A 15,596-nucleotide genomic window follows, 5' to 3' on the forward strand; every position below is an offset into this window, starting at 1 on the left:
GACTCTTTAGTTATTTTTATCCCCTAGCAGTAGAAGCATTGCATTCACGAAGATTTCATTATAATATATATGCATTTATAAGAAACATATTAGCATACTCTATAAAATGAAAGTCGACACAATTAGGATACAGTACTATTTCTTAGTTCTGAAGCCATTACTACAACTCCTTCCAATGCTTTAAATGGTCAAACCTGAAAGATAGTCGTCAAATGGGTACACTATCATCCAAAGCACCTCCATTTTTTGCTTTTGGCAGGAAGAACCTGGAAGGAGAAAGCTATGGGGAGATAAAATGGAGAATTGTCAATAGAGAAGCATAGGAAAAATGTCGTGGAATATGAAAGAAGAGATAAAAACATAACTGTGATTTACATGCTATTTAAAAAAAAAATCTAGCCTAATTGGAAGATTCATACATGATAAACATTATGGGTTGATTTTCTGAGACATCCATAATTTGCAGCTAGGCCCATTTGGTTTGGATGTAAAGATAAGTCGCTCATTGCTTCTCAAATTCAAGTAGTCAACCTGATTCAAGATTCACCAACACAGATAAAATAGCAATGAATATGATGCAAAGTGTCAACGACGAGGAAAGCCTTGAGAAATGTGATATGTAGTAGAGTAGCATAGTGATGACATGCTTCCATGCAACTCCAGTATCATAAAATAAATTTACACAGATTGAGAAGAGAAGTTATTGATATTTAAGTTACTGACCTGATCTGGATCAAAAATCAAAAGGCAAAATGCGTCAACTGGGCCTTCAGATGGATCAAGTTTTATCTCTTCACCAGGGTCGTGGATAGCAATAGCTGGAAGACTAGGAGTAGGGGCTAAGTACTGTAATCGTGATTTCAGAGAACTTGCAAACCATGCTTTCTCCCTTTTCTGCATAAAAAAAATTATAGTTAAAGCCATAGCAAAAGATCAGCTAGACTAATAGATGCTAGAAAAATATTATTGATTGCGGTCAGTTGGCGAGATAAATTATCAAAATGCATTCTGCTTTATGTCGATGCCAAGGCTGAGGCAACCACATCAGATTCTTGAAACAAACAAGCCCCAAAAGTAGAAAACTTATCAACAAGTATAATTAGTCAATGTAATGGAGGTATCCAACAGCAAATCAGGCCAGAATTAGCATATTGCAGAAAAATCTAGAAATGCATAACCTCAATAACTTAATTTCTATACCCTTGACACTTATTTTTCTTTTTAAAATGGTCATGTATAAACAATTAGCAAATTATTATGTCCAATCAATGAGATATTACCCCCAAAAAAAAAGTTAGAGCATGATTTTTCAATAGACAAGTTGGAATCGAAATTCATGTGCATGCTACACGAGCAATTATAACTGTTCAAATTCTGAAGATTCAGACAATCAGGACTGTGAAGGTAAGGAAATGAGTAACTTAGTTTCAACATTACTTTCTTTTTATAAAAAAAGAAAGAACAAACTAATTCATTAAACCATCTAAAAATGTAGGACATTGGATTTCATCTAGAATCATCATCCCCTCCCCTCTCCTCTAGGAACACCTAACAATAATATGAGCTTGTTTATTCCTCTCCTTTAACATGACACCAACTAACAATTATACCCTCCCCAAACTCCCAAATACCATCAATACAATGCTTGGAATGATGGCACATCTCACCTTCTCAAGCATTTTACAGATACCAAAAAGTCTGAAACAACAATAATAGAAGAGCGGAAATTATGCTAGTAGCCATCCAAAGCAAACTTTATTGATAAATCATTTATGTACCTTTTCTTAAGTGACTAACCATAGAAAGACCTGATACAATCACATGCTAATTTGCTATAGGCGATCCATAATTTGCTATACCTCAGATGTAACAAAGATCATAAATATTGAACTTACAACATTGAGGAAATTTAGAGTTGGCCATACCTTATATGTAACAAAGATCATATATTTGAATCATGTGACAACAATGAATGAGGATCGTCGGAAGCATTAAAATTTGTAGCTTCAATGATGCACATCAACAACAAAAGTGAAATCATGCTCTTTACAACTTGTTTTACTATCATGAAGATAGATAAATTTTCCACATTCGTGGACCAATTTTGAGAACTATTATATCATAGATTAGTGCTCCAATAACAGTTTGAATCTTACACAGCATACCTCTATCGCATCACCACCATCTTATCAACAATTCTTGGTTATATATTCATGTGTAAAAGATCATTTGTCAATACCATGTGTATGGACATGCTAAAATCTGACAAATGCCACAATCTAGATTAGGGAATTAGTGGTTCAAATCATTTGTCACCGAGTACTGTTTGTTAAAGTGACGCTAACCATATTATGGGAATTGGCCAATAAAATTGAATTTATAGCAGTTTGTCAATCTGCAATTACCCTTACCCAAAATGTAATAATAATCATAGGTGAATCTAATAGCAACGAATAATGATCACAGGATAATAGGAAAAGCTAAACTATTTGCTAACCTGAAGCTTCAAAACATCTGAATTTGTAGCATCAATGATGTCTATAGTTCCCTTAAATCTGAACTGTTCCCATGACTCAGTGAAGTACCAACATACCTAGAAGAGTTTAATAAACCATAACAAAGCAATTTCAGTTCATTACTGCAACACTGAAATTTGACTTGTTGCAAATATATGAAGAATTTCAACCAATGAAAAATATTTGAAGGCAAACACTTATGATAAAGTGGCATTTGTATGTTTTACAACTTTATCGTGTGCAAGAACATTAAATATTGGTTAATTCAACATCCATCATCATCGTTTGTCTATTAAAGATTTTTTTTTTTTTAAAGTTAAAATAGATATTGATTGCTCATCATTCTAGCTTAGTGATTAGGAAGAAAAGAATGAAACTACAGAAGTAACAAGTTTTCGTGATATACAGATGATAGAAGTATAGAACATATATTTGAATGCTAGCGTGCGTTCATTATGGGCAGCAACAAAGTTATAAGTCGATAAAATGCGCCAATCAAATTATGCCCCAAACGATTTACCTCTCCGAAACGGCAATGCTGAATCTCCTCAATCTGTTCAATCAACGAAAGCAAGCACAAAGAATGAGTACATACAATTCTTGCAAAAACTCCTAATACGTGTAAGTTACCTTGGCGCTGCGGCGATCGGTATTTATCTGAATCATATCCGTACCCTCCTGAAATCCTCTAGAGACAGAAAAATCAATCAACAACTTCCGCCCAAACTATTGGCTAATGAAATTGAGACAGGAAGGACGCGCAAGAATAGTACGGGTCATACCGGAAGACCACAGTTCGATTGGAAGGTCTTCCATTGGGACCGATTGTCGCCTGTCAACAATTGTTGAACAAGGATCAAGATCACGGAGAGAGAGAGAGAGCGCGAGCGAGAAAGGTCCCTTACCAGTTGAAAGAAGGCGGAATGCTTGAGATGGGCATTGGAGTCCAAGGATTTTAGGAGGAGGGGCTTCCACGACGCCATTTCCCGGAAGGAAGAAGAAGCAACTGCCGTGCTGTGCTTCTTTCTCTTCGATTACTTCCACAAGGAAGCACGCGTTCGATGTGCTCCTCTTAGCGACCTTCTCGCTTCTCTCGCTATCGTGTGGAATGACCAACGACGGTTCGATCCTGTTTCAGTATCCACGGGGGTGCCCTCCTTGTTTAATTCAGTATCCATTTTAGTATATTGTTAGCATGATAGCACAATTGCTAGTCTCTCACGGGGTTGCCCATTAGAAGGGGGGCGGATTTGTTACAATAGGATAAGGTTAATTTCTATTTTTGATATGCACATGCCTTAAGAATTTTTTAATCAACTTTGTTACAAAAGTATACAAAGATTTAAAGATGGAAGGGTGGTGCACTCCTACAACTGTTGTGGGGGCAACTTCCTAACCTAAAGGGTGTGTTTGGTTCAGGATGATCGTTAATTACTTTGGTTATCTGTCCAAGGTTATCATTGATAATCTTGTTTGGTTTAGGTTATAATCAATTCCCAAGTAATACAACTTTACTGCCATATCAGCAAAACGTCATCAAATAGGTTATAACACCGGAATCTGATTACCTCCACAATCTTATGTTTTCTGTCATTCCGGGGGTTAACCAATTTTTCTGTCAAAATTATCCTTTCATTTTTTTTCACAACGACGACTCGCAAGTTGTTCTCCAATGGCTCGTGAGGCAAGAGCAGCGGCGAGCGGAGGCAGCTGCGAGCAGCGGCGAGCGGAGGCGGCTGCGAGAAGCGGCGAGAGGAGGCGGCTGCGAGCAGCGGCGAGCGGAGGCGGCTGCGAGCAGCGGCGAGCGGAGGCATCTGCGAGCAGCGACAAGCGGAGGCGGCTGCGAGCAATGGCAAGCAACAGGGGCGAGCAATGAGCAACGGCTGAGACGAAGCGAGCAGTGGCAGCGACGCAACCTAGCCTACGATGATAGCAGGAGCGGAGGAAGAAGGAAAATGATTTTTGGCTTAGGCAGTTGAAACCCTAATGCTCACCTTTTACCATTCGCTGCTACCGAGCCACACACTTACGACCTCCTCCGCTAGCAAGCGCTGAAGAAGGAAAAAGTCCTGCCTCTGTCTTTGTAGCCGACCAAATTTAGGGGAGGCAAGCCCCGCCTGTCTAACCATTTTTCATGCACTAAACAACTGCTGAAGAAGGAGAAAGCTCCACCTCCATCTTCAAAGCCGGCCAAATCTGGGGGAGGCAAGCCCGACCTCTTTCTAGCCATTTTCATGCACTAAACAGGCATCAAAGAAGGAGAAAGCCTCGCCTTCGTCTTCGAAGTCAGCCAAATTTAGGGGAGGCAAGCAGAAGAAGAAGGTGTGAATCATTTTCTCTTGTAAAAGTTTTGACTTTTCCAATTTTTTCATCTTTAGTGGTGCATAAATGGGTTAGGACTGGCACACAGTTGAACTTTTCGCTTGTAAATGTTGCTGGTAATGACATTGTCCAAGGAAATAAGAAGCTTATTCTGGGTAAGTTCATTTCAGTTTAATTTGAGTGTATTTGCATATATCCTTTTCCCCTTAACTAATTATATTAGTCATTTTAAGGAAAGTCCACATTCAAAATTGCTTTGCATGTTTTCTTAAGCTAGTCATTTCAGGAAACTAATCTTAAGTGCAACTTTGGAAGTTTAAATTTTCTCAGGTGCTGTAGATTATTTTGGATATGTTGTTGGAAAACAGAATCCTTTCAGGAGGCTTATATTGAATATTGAAGTTGGAAATTAGAGCCATGGTTTTTGAAATCAATAAATCTATAAGATGAAAATCTTAATATTGATTGTACCAAATTCTAGGTACTTAATCAGGGAAAGAAAGTTAAATAGAAAATTACAAAATAAGAGGAAATAGGGAAATTAGTTATTTAGTTCCTCCAAAGTTAACATCATTAAGTCATGTTAGACCTTGACTATATGGTTCTTATTCCTCTATTGAAATTTATTCATGATAAGATCACTATAAATATCTTATCCCTTATATTTCTTTGTGTTTCAACTATAAGTTAAAGGATCAAACAGAACTCCTCAGATGGATAGTTTTAAGGTTTCTTGAGTCATTGCTCGACCCATCTAATATTCATTATCAGTATTCATCTCAAATTTATATCCCTTTTGTGTTTTTTTTACCGATGCAGGATAAGAACTTATCGAATGGATTATTTTTGCTTGAGCTTCTTAGTTCTGTGAAACCGAGGGTTGTGAAAATAATAGGGTTTAAGAGATTGAAATTACTTGAAGAGTTATGCATTGTGTTCAGATACTGTGCACTAGATAACATACAATTCTAAACAATATAGCATAATATGAACATTAACAGATGTCTGGAATGGCAGGTTCCATTGGGGAAGTGCCAATTCTCTTGGTGAAGCCACAATCCTACATGAACTACAGCGGAGAATCGGTTTTCTACTTTCTCTCAATTTCTTTCAAAACTATTCTCAATATCAATACGTATATGATAACCTTTACATGTAGGTAGGGCCACTTGCTGCATATTATCAAGTGCCATTACGGCATATTTTACTTGTAAGTTAATGAGCAGTAGCTTTTTGCATTGATTTTGAGATGTTATATTATGTCCAAGTTCTTCTTCTGTAGATGTATGACGAAATGAGTTTGCCCAATGGTGTTTTGAGGGTTTAGCGAAAAGGCGGTCATGGACATCACCATGGGTTAGTGTGTTCTTTAATTAATCCATCACCAGTTTTGCAATACAACTCTGTTTATAAACTAGAAGCTGCATCACTGGATACAATATACTCATCATTTATGTGATATCCACTTCTCTTTTTCCCTGTTAATTTGGAAAACTGAAGTACTTGCTTTACAAGGCAAGTTAATCGAACATTAGGTTCTCAAGATTTGTCATTTAACTGGTTTTAATATAATATACTATATATTTGTTCTTTCTTTCACAAACATGTCCATGTACTGTCACCTTCATTAGTTAATTTTGTTTGAAATTGCTCACACGATTTCAATTTTGTTCTATTTCGTAATGATCTGTTTTGAATAAAATGGTAAGCTAAAATTTGATTGCGATGGATGAAAGAAAAATTACTATATTTCCATAAACATGATCGTGGTCTCTTAAATTGATTGTTGCCCTCTTCTTATATCAGTTTCTGTGAGTTTTTCTAATTTCTCTGCTATTATTACCTTCTTTGAGCTTGACCACAGAGATATTAAACCCCAAAATCTCCTGGTGTGTACTAATCCTGTAATCCATGTTGTGTTCTATGCCTTTTTGTTGTGATTCATAACCACTTTAACCACATAAATACATGAAAACAGAACCAGGCTTCTCTTCTTTTCTTTTTATTTTAGCTGAAACTATTTGATTTCGGTAGCGCAAAAGTCTTGATAATTGTTTTGTGGCTATAATTGTATTGCAGATTCTCCGAATGCCTCCTGAAGCTGTCGATCTTGTATCTAGACTTCTACAATACTCTCCAAACCTGAGATGCACTGCTGTGATGAGTTTAGCCATTCCTTAAATTTGCACTAGATACTACGACTCGTGCATCTGCTGAGTTCTTTACTTTAGTACAGTTGGAAGCACTAGTTCATCCATTCTTTGATGAGCACTAGTTGTTTGACAGACCAGTTTAAAGCCGCATCCACTTGTTTAGATCTAAGATGGACTACTCCACCGAGGTTGGTGAGTTGGCTAGCATCTGAATTAAGGATTTGTCAGAGTTATTTGACACGAGGATCGGAGTTAACTTGAGGATCGGAGACGGCCACTGAGGACTTAACTAATTTTATGGAATGAAAAGTGTGCCATGATGAATTTACAATTTCTAATTCATGAAGTGTCATTTGTGCGACGGGGTTGCATGCAACTGGAGTTCGGACTACGTTGAACTCTGTTTTTTAATTTGTTGTGTTAGATTTTGTAGTTTAAAAGATGTAATCTTGCATCCTGTATAATTATACTCGAGTTGTTTCAATCCAAATTCTTTAATTGTTAGGTGCTAGAACTGATCAACTTTGATTTGGTCAATTTTTCGTCCCATAGTTTGTCATCTATGGATTGGTCGGCTGAGTTTTACAAGTGTGCTATTTTTAAGCATTTGTTTCAACTAAAGCTTCAAACGAAGAAGAATGGTACTTTTGCAAGACAACATTTCATGTCCTTTGTTTCGGTTTGAACGAGTTGAAAAAAAAAAGACGAGGAATAATATGAGAAAGAGAATTGTCTACCATTTGACAAACTATGGTAAATATGGAATTAAAGCTAAGTCTAAAATAAAAAGTAAAAAAATAATAGATAATAAATAATAAATAATAATTAATAATAATAATAATAATAATTTAATATTAATATTTTATTTTATTTTATTTTTAAAAAATTAATCAAATATCAAATTAATTTAGTTGTAAAAATGTCTAATAGGGGTAATAAAGTAAATGTTAAACTAGATTATATACTAAAACCTCCAACCAAACAAGTTTTTATTATATTACTTAGAATTGAACCAAACAACATTAGATTATGTTTTATTCTCCATAACCTTGGTTATGTGATTACTTGGTAATCACATAACTAAGGTTATATATGATAACTTGAACCAAACGCACCCAAAATGTTTTCTACCATAACCTTGAGCAAGTTCGTTGGCATCCTAGGCTGATTTATTCTATAATCACATGTTGATCAATCACCTCTGATGCTAACTTGATCAGGTATTTTGTCAGTTATTTTGGGTCGGTCTGATAGTAACTAGTGAAGGCTAAACTCTCTTCATATTATAAGTATCACGTGTTAGTTTTGATATGATCAATCGAGTTAAGTTAGGTCATATGTTATTTTGATACTTTGTATCTAAATGTGTAGAGACGTAAGAACACAATATGTCAAGCAGAAGATGCAGCGAGCGAGAAAAATGACACGAGAAATGTCTCGATTGACTCGATGCATCCAAGGGACGAAAAGTTACGGAAGAGTACACTGGTGGACGAGAAGAACGTGCGTGGAGCATTCGAGAGACGAGAAACCGGGGAGGAAGCCTGATCGAGGAAAAGATCAAAGTTACGTTTGGGTGAGCTCAAATCTGGATGACTGGAGCATCACCCAAATAAGCGCGAGGAAGAGTTAACCAATTGAAGGTTAACTAGATGCCCTAAAAAAACTTGGAGGCACCTTGAAGGAGCTTGGAGGCGCCCTCACACCTCTTGATGGAGGCACCCTCGTGCCTCCCTTGGAAGCACCCTGGAGCTTCCATAGAGGCGCCTCCGATGAACAGTAGCCATTAAGTTACTGTTGAGAAGAGGATAATCTTTTATCTACTTGGAGGCGCCCTGGATCCCTTTGAAGGCACCTCCAAGTAACTGTAACTTTTTCCAGAAAGCTATAAAAAGTCTCATGGAATTAGGAATTAAGTAATAATCATTGTATTAATTTCCTACCTATTTCTAAGCTTTTAAAGACTGTAAGAGGCTACTCCGCCTTCACAAAAGAGATCTTTAGTGAGTTTTCAACTGCTTTAGATTAACAACCACCAAGGTTGTAACAAAGTAAATTCCTTAACTTTCTTACTTTCGGTTATTGCTTTTATATTAATTATTTGTGCTTAATTAATATTAGATCCTTGCTAAGATAGAAAATAAGAGATTCTTCTAATTTATTTTTAGAGTTTTTCATCCCTCCTCTAGTCGGCCTCATCGGACCTTCAAATGGTATCATAGCCAGACCGCTCTAGAAAGACTAAATGTCTACTAAAGTAAGGAGATGATGGTAAGACCAAATATCTACTCACTAAAGTTTAAGGGGGAGTTCACACTCTAGAAACACTAGATGAAGGTATTTTTTAAAACTGATTTTAATATTCTTTTAATAAACAAAAATGATTTTGTAGTACCCAAAAATCAACATGGAGAAGAAAAGGAAGAGCATCTATGGAAAAAGGAGCAGAATGACTTCGTGTCAAATGGGAGAGCTGAATTCCACATGTTGAGCATTCTTCCACTCCAATAAGTCAATCGGATTGGCAGTCTATGACTCAGTGAAAGAACTCTGAGAGAAGCTTCTAGAACTGCACGAAAGAACCTCGGAGGACAAACTCGCATAATGAGACCTACTCCAGAATCAACTGACGAACCTCCTGTTGAAAAAAGCAGAGTCAGTCGCTCAATTGCACGCCAAACTGAAGAAGTTGATCATCAGACTCACAAATCTTGGAGAAATGGTAACGAACAAAGACTCCACAAGGTATGCTCTTAATGCTTTCTTGAGGACCTCTGATTGGAAATTGATAATCAGCTCCTACTACATCTCTAAGGATCTATAGATAAGTACATTAGAAAGCTTATTTTCTATATTAGAACTTCACGAATGAAGATGTGCAGGACTAAGAAAGGAGTCGAGTCAGAACATCTGTCACGTCCCGAGGGTATACTTGTCGATCAAATAGGATGGTACCCCCTAGAGACAATATGGGAAATAATCGATATCAGACCATTTCAAGTCAATACAACACCCATGTGATATAAAATTGACTAGATACAATGATAATGCATGTATATATGCATGTACATGTAATCACACCAAACCAGACAAGATAAAACCAACATTCAAACATTCGATACTAAATGAACATCATAAATACAAACAAGGGAAACATAGACCAAACAACTCGAAAAGAAATCTAAACTCGAGTAGGACCGGTAGTCAGAACCTTTGAGTGACACAACACATCCTCTATCTACTGACCTGAAAGTCAAAGGAAAAACAAGGATAGTGAGTATAATAACTCAGTGGGTATAAGAAGATAGTGCATGATATAATATGTAAGAGGATCAAAGGATACAGTCTTAGACAATAATACTTACTACAAAAGTAAGAGTACCAACATAAAACAATCTACTAAACATACCATAACCAACAATGTAACCCTTCACTGACCTGCTCCACTAGGTATAGCTAATAAATCATGAGTACATACAGTATATCTAGAAATCATTTGCAAAAAACATATAATAAGTCCTGACTAGTGTAACAACATACTACCACGAATGGGTCTCGTGGACACTAAAGGTATATAATTAGTCACTGCCATAGGAGAACGCTCTACTATGGATGGTCCCATGAGCGGATAGGATGAGGTAGCTATCAAGCTCTCCAGCCACTGACTATGGAAGAACGATTTACCAAGGATGGTCTCGTAGGCAATTAGGGTATGTAAACAATCATTGTCTGAGGGAGAACACTCTACCACGGATAATCATGTGAGCAAACAGGATGTATAAGTGACTAATATCTGTGGGAGAATACTCTACCATGGATGGTTCTATGGGCAAACAAGGTATATATGTAACTATCTAGCCATGGACTACGAGAGATAATACACGCTATCACAGATGGTCCTGTGCGCAGTTGTATATATCATGATAGTTAACAACTCTCTCAACCATGAATGGGAGATGATGGTCGACTGGAAATACTTGTTGGGTCCCTTGACCGGCTAGAGTGGGGATGAATAGTCCCTGTAAAAATTACAAACAAACAAAAAAAACCTTCCTCGACTTATATCTTAAAGAAACACTTGCATAAAAATAGACAATAAACTAAAAGGAAGAGGCACAAGAGTTTACTTGGTTACAACTAGGGAGGTTGTTAATCCAAGAAAATTGATCATACTAACAATCTCCTTTAGGCGTAGAACCCTCTTACAGCAATGAAAGCATAGAAAGAAACAAGCTAAACAAACAATGGAAGCGTACAAGTATTGTAACTTAAATTTCTTGTTGATATGAAGCTTCTGGACCAAGGCTGTATTTATAGCCTTGGTCGGGGTGCCTGGAAGAGTTCCAGCGCCTGGAGGGGGATAGAAATCTATCTCCGACGCAACGGTCAACGTCCATGTCGATGGTGATAAGTTTTCAATTTCGGGCGTCCGGACCCTCAAAGTCAACCCCGTTGACTTTTTCAGACCGGGCCTTCCGATCCGACTCTGCTCGTCTCGGTCCGAGTCTTCTGCTCCGGCTCCGCTCTCTTGGATGATTTCGGCCATCCGAAATAGGGCTCAGCCAAACCCAGTTTCTGACCTTCTCCTCGAGCAGACTTTCACTCTGGCTTCTCGTCCCTCGAATGTCACGCACGTTCTTCTCATCCACCGATGTACTCTTCCACAGCCCTTTCATCCCTCGGATGCATCGAGCATGTCGGCTCTCTTCTTGTGCCATCCTCCTCACTAGCCACGTCTTCTACTCGACTTCCTGTGCTCCTAAGCTCCTGCACACTTAGACACAGGGATCAAAACCAAACATGACCTAACCTAACTTGGTTAATCACATCAAAACAACCACGGGGTCCAACAATACTTATGGTCACTAACGACTCTCTCAACTGCGAATGAGAGACAATGATCGTCATAATATAACAACATAACAATAGACAGAAAATGAACAATCACATCCAATAGAATCCTCTATAACCATACATCGATCTAAATTCACTAGCATATAGGCATGAGCCTAAATAACTAATAAGGGTCTAGTAGGATACTCGATTTCCTATATTATGGTATAATCGTTCTAACAATAAGTACAAGATCAAATCATAAACTAGGGGTCTAGCAAGATACTGAACATTTTACACTATGATATGGTAATACCATACATATATAAAAATATCAAGCATGAAGAATAATGAGACTGCATAGATATAACATGGATCAAATTAAGATCAAGCAATAAAAGGTCAAGCTCAAGACGCAATTACTATATAATCAATGCAAATAATAGTAGCATGCACTTGATCATTTAAGGAAGACAAGTATGTAGAGTTTGCCTCGAGCTCAAGAAAAAACCGTGGTTTTTAGGTGATGGGAAGGTTGGCTAGCTTTAATTGTGGGTTCCAGCCGTCGTCGGCCAGTGTGGAGCAAAGGGTGGAGGAGTCGGCTGCGGCGTTGACTGGCGGAGGAGGCGATGGTTGGCTGCTTGCAGTGCGCAGGAATAGAAGGCAATGGCAACAGTCGTTCATGGCGTGGGTGGAGAGGAACAACCGGCGGTTAATGAGGGAAGGTGTGTAGTGTCGGCATTGGCTTGATCGGGTTGACGGAGGAGCAATGCTGGTGGTTGGTTGGCACCGGTCCTGAATGCGGCAGAAACATCGTGTGCCCGTGGGTGATGAAGAGACGTGGAGAGGAGAGGGGCGTGATGTCGAGATATGTCGCTCGCGTCGACGGCACTGGTGGTAGCTATGGCGACAATGACACGACAGCGACATAGCGTTGGATGCTCGCAAACGGCGACGACGGTGGGACCCCGCGACCGCGCCGTGTGTGAAGATGTTGAACAGTAGGAGAGAGATAAAAACTTTGGATTAGAAATATAAACTTAACTTAATTTATTCAACCAACTCCCATATTAAATGGAGTACTTAAAATAAGTTTCTCTATTACTTTTTTATTCCCATAAAATAAAAAAAAAATCATATAAAATAAATAAATTCTATAAATTTATTTTCTTATTAATTATCAATTATTATTCATTTATTATATATATATATATATATATATATATATATATATATATATATATATATATATATCACATCGCCTTAAAAGTAAAAATAAACGACCCAGACTCCAAAGCTTTCCTCACAAAATGGAAGAAGGTTTTCTATTAAGAAAATTTTTAAAATCTAACAATTTTGACAAGAAATAAGCAACAACATCTTTTCAGAGTTTTTAAGGAAGGTTCTGTACTACAACTACTAAGAAGAAGAACATGTCAAAGACAACTGCCTGAAGTTCAAAAGTAAAAAAAGGGACAAAGGTCCAAGCAAATACAAGCACAATAACCTAAAAGCAATGTGAGACGAGTCCTCATCTAGTCATCTGAGTATGAGCAAGAAGAATATGTTGGGTTAGCACTGATGACGGATCACCAAGAAGATAACGAAAACTCGTTCGAAAGGAGCATCGATGAAAGGGAAGATACGATAGAAGAAAGCAGCGATGAAAAAGAAGCGTCAAACTATGAGAATAACATAGTAAGTGAGGTGTGTTCCTTACCTCCCCAAAAATTGTATGAGTTCATAAAAATACTTTCTAAAAGTTCATACAAATTTAAAACAAAGCTTGCACTATTAAAAAGAGAAAATATCGAATTAAAGGTTATTGTAGCAAAAGTATGTTTATTAGAAAATTATGATAGACTGAAAATTAAAAATGACAAATTAAATAATCAAATAAAAACCTTAGAAAAGAATATGCATATTCAACTATTTAGAATTTTAGAAATGTTCAAGGGCTTAATTGATATTTTAAATTTTATAAGGGCTAAATTAGAAAATTAATATAAAAATATATTTTAAAAATTTATCTTGTTAATCCAGCGGATAGGAAATTATTTTGGATTCCAAAATCCCTCTTGACACGTTAGATTTTTTGTAAGTTTGTTATAAATTTGAATAATGTTGATTTCTTAACTTTTTTTTAGCAAAATTAATCATTTAGTAAATTGTATTTTTATTTTCTATCCAATTTTTTATGTGAAAAATAAAAATATTATCTATAACAGAAAATTTTTATTTTTTTAACCATTATATTATGTATTTGATTTTTTAATAAAAATCATATTTTTAAATTTAATTATTTCAAAAATTGATTCTAGAAAGAACTAATTTTTTTTTATGATAAAACCTTTTATTTTCGGTTGATATAAGTTATTTCAAAGTTTTTGAACGTTAAATTAAGTTTTAAGAATATTTTACATAAAAATATTTTTTATAATTAGAAATTTTCAAAAAATTATTTTTTTGGATAAACATTATATTTCAAATGCTCATAAAAATTGGCATGATTTTTTAAAGTCTAAAAATATTTTTAATATTAAATTTTTAAAAATATATATTTTTGTCTCAAAATATTTATTTTAATAATAGAAGAAAATAGTTTGTTCATGAAAATTTTTATAATGATCCGAAAACATATCTTTGACTCTGACAAAAATTTTCAATGCTTTTCAAAAAACTTAAAATAATTTTTAATTTATTTTTGAAAATTCTAATTCTTAATTCTTAAAATTTAATTTCTTTGCGAACTAATTTCTGTAAAAATCCATAGCTTTGGAATGTTTGTGTATGATCCCTGGAAATATTTTCTAATTTTTTTTCTAGCTCTGCTTTTTTTTTTTCTATTTGTTTTTGTGATAAGGGGGAGAAGATATTAAGTTTAGGAAGAGGTTTTATTTTTTATTGTTATATTTATTTTTTATGTAATTTAATTAAATCAGTTTAAATACCATATTTAAATCTTAATTTCATTTTATTGGTTTATTTAACCTTAATTTTAACTTGGGTTGATCTATATCAAAAAGGTAGATATTGTAAGTGTAAGTTCCCCTATTAAGTTTTAATGTGATCAATCGGATGAAGTTAGGTCCTGTGGTATTTTAATTTTTGTGTCTAAGTATGTATAAACTTTGAAACACAAGAAGTTGAGCAAAAGACGCGGTAGACGAGAAGGATGACACGGGAAGTGTATTGATGGACTCGGTGCATCCGAGGGACGAGAAACTGTGAAAGAGTACATTGGTGAACGAGAAGGATGCGCGACGTTAGGAGGGATGAGAAGCCATAGCAGAAGTCTGCTCGAGGAGAAGGTTAGAGTTAGGTTCGGGTGAGCTCAGCTTTGGATGACCGATGAATCACCCAAGCGATCGGAGCCAAAGCTGGACAACGTCAACTTTGAGTTGACCTTGTCTAGGAGCCTGGATCTAGGCGCACAAACTCCGGGTGCCTAGAGAGGGTTCGGGCGCCTTGACTCCAAGTACTCGGAGAGGGTCCGGGCACCTAGACTTCGAAGGCCTAGTGAGGGGTGCTCGAACCTCCTTGATTCACAATAGGTGCCTTATCTCTACGAATGACATTTGGGATCACGTCAGCAATGCTCCAGGCCTTAGACCAAGATAAAGTTTTATCTTTAGACTGTTGCGTAACCATTGCGAGCAGATGAGATGCACATCTGGGGGTACCTGGACCCGGTCCAAGCGTCCGAAGTCGCCACGCCAGCAAATGACTATTTTTAACTAGTGGGCTATAAATAGAGCTTCGATCTTCTTCA

The 15,596-nt window shown here is 36.6% G+C and overlaps 2 protein-coding genes across 3 annotated transcripts; one reads left to right on the forward strand and one right to left on the reverse strand.

Moving 5' to 3' along the window:
* Window positions 1-43: 43 nt before the first annotated feature.
* On the reverse strand, window positions 44-3,704 carry LOC121997982 (pyridoxine/pyridoxamine 5'-phosphate oxidase 2-like). Of its 2 annotated transcripts, none has more exons than XM_042552689.1 (8): window positions 3,422-3,704; window positions 3,299-3,348; window positions 3,147-3,204; window positions 3,037-3,069; window positions 2,498-2,593; window positions 724-894; window positions 420-531; window positions 44-266 (listed from the first exon to the last, which is right to left on the reverse strand). In XM_042552689.1, exons 1-7 carry the CDS (start codon window positions 3,497-3,499, stop codon window positions 430-432), a joined length of 588 nt encoding a protein of 195 aa, XP_042408623.1. In that variant the 5' UTR covers window positions 3,500-3,704; the 3' UTR covers window positions 44-266; window positions 420-429. The 2 variants fall into 2 exon arrangements, with proteins under 2 accessions (XP_042408623.1, XP_042408622.1); XM_042552688.1 differs by having other exon boundaries at window positions 44-280; window positions 3,422-3,702.
* A 484-nt stretch (window positions 3,705-4,188) lies between these two features.
* On the forward strand, window positions 4,189-7,502 carry LOC121995303 (chloroplastic group IIB intron splicing facilitator CRS2, chloroplastic-like). The gene is made up of 6 exons (XM_042549078.1): window positions 4,189-4,385; window positions 4,764-4,993; window positions 5,856-5,923; window positions 5,998-6,048; window positions 6,121-6,194; window positions 6,918-7,502. The coding sequence occupies exons 1-5, from the start codon at window positions 4,189-4,191 to the stop codon at window positions 6,163-6,165; spliced, it is 591 nt and encodes a 196-aa protein (XP_042405012.1). The 3' UTR covers window positions 6,166-6,194; window positions 6,918-7,502.
* Window positions 7,503-15,596: the final 8,094 nt, after the last annotated feature.

The sequence above is a fragment of the Zingiber officinale genome, chromosome 6A (assembly GCF_018446385.1).
Source record: "Zingiber officinale cultivar Zhangliang chromosome 6A, Zo_v1.1, whole genome shotgun sequence".
Taxonomy (NCBI): Eukaryota; Viridiplantae; Streptophyta; class Magnoliopsida; order Zingiberales; family Zingiberaceae; genus Zingiber; species Zingiber officinale.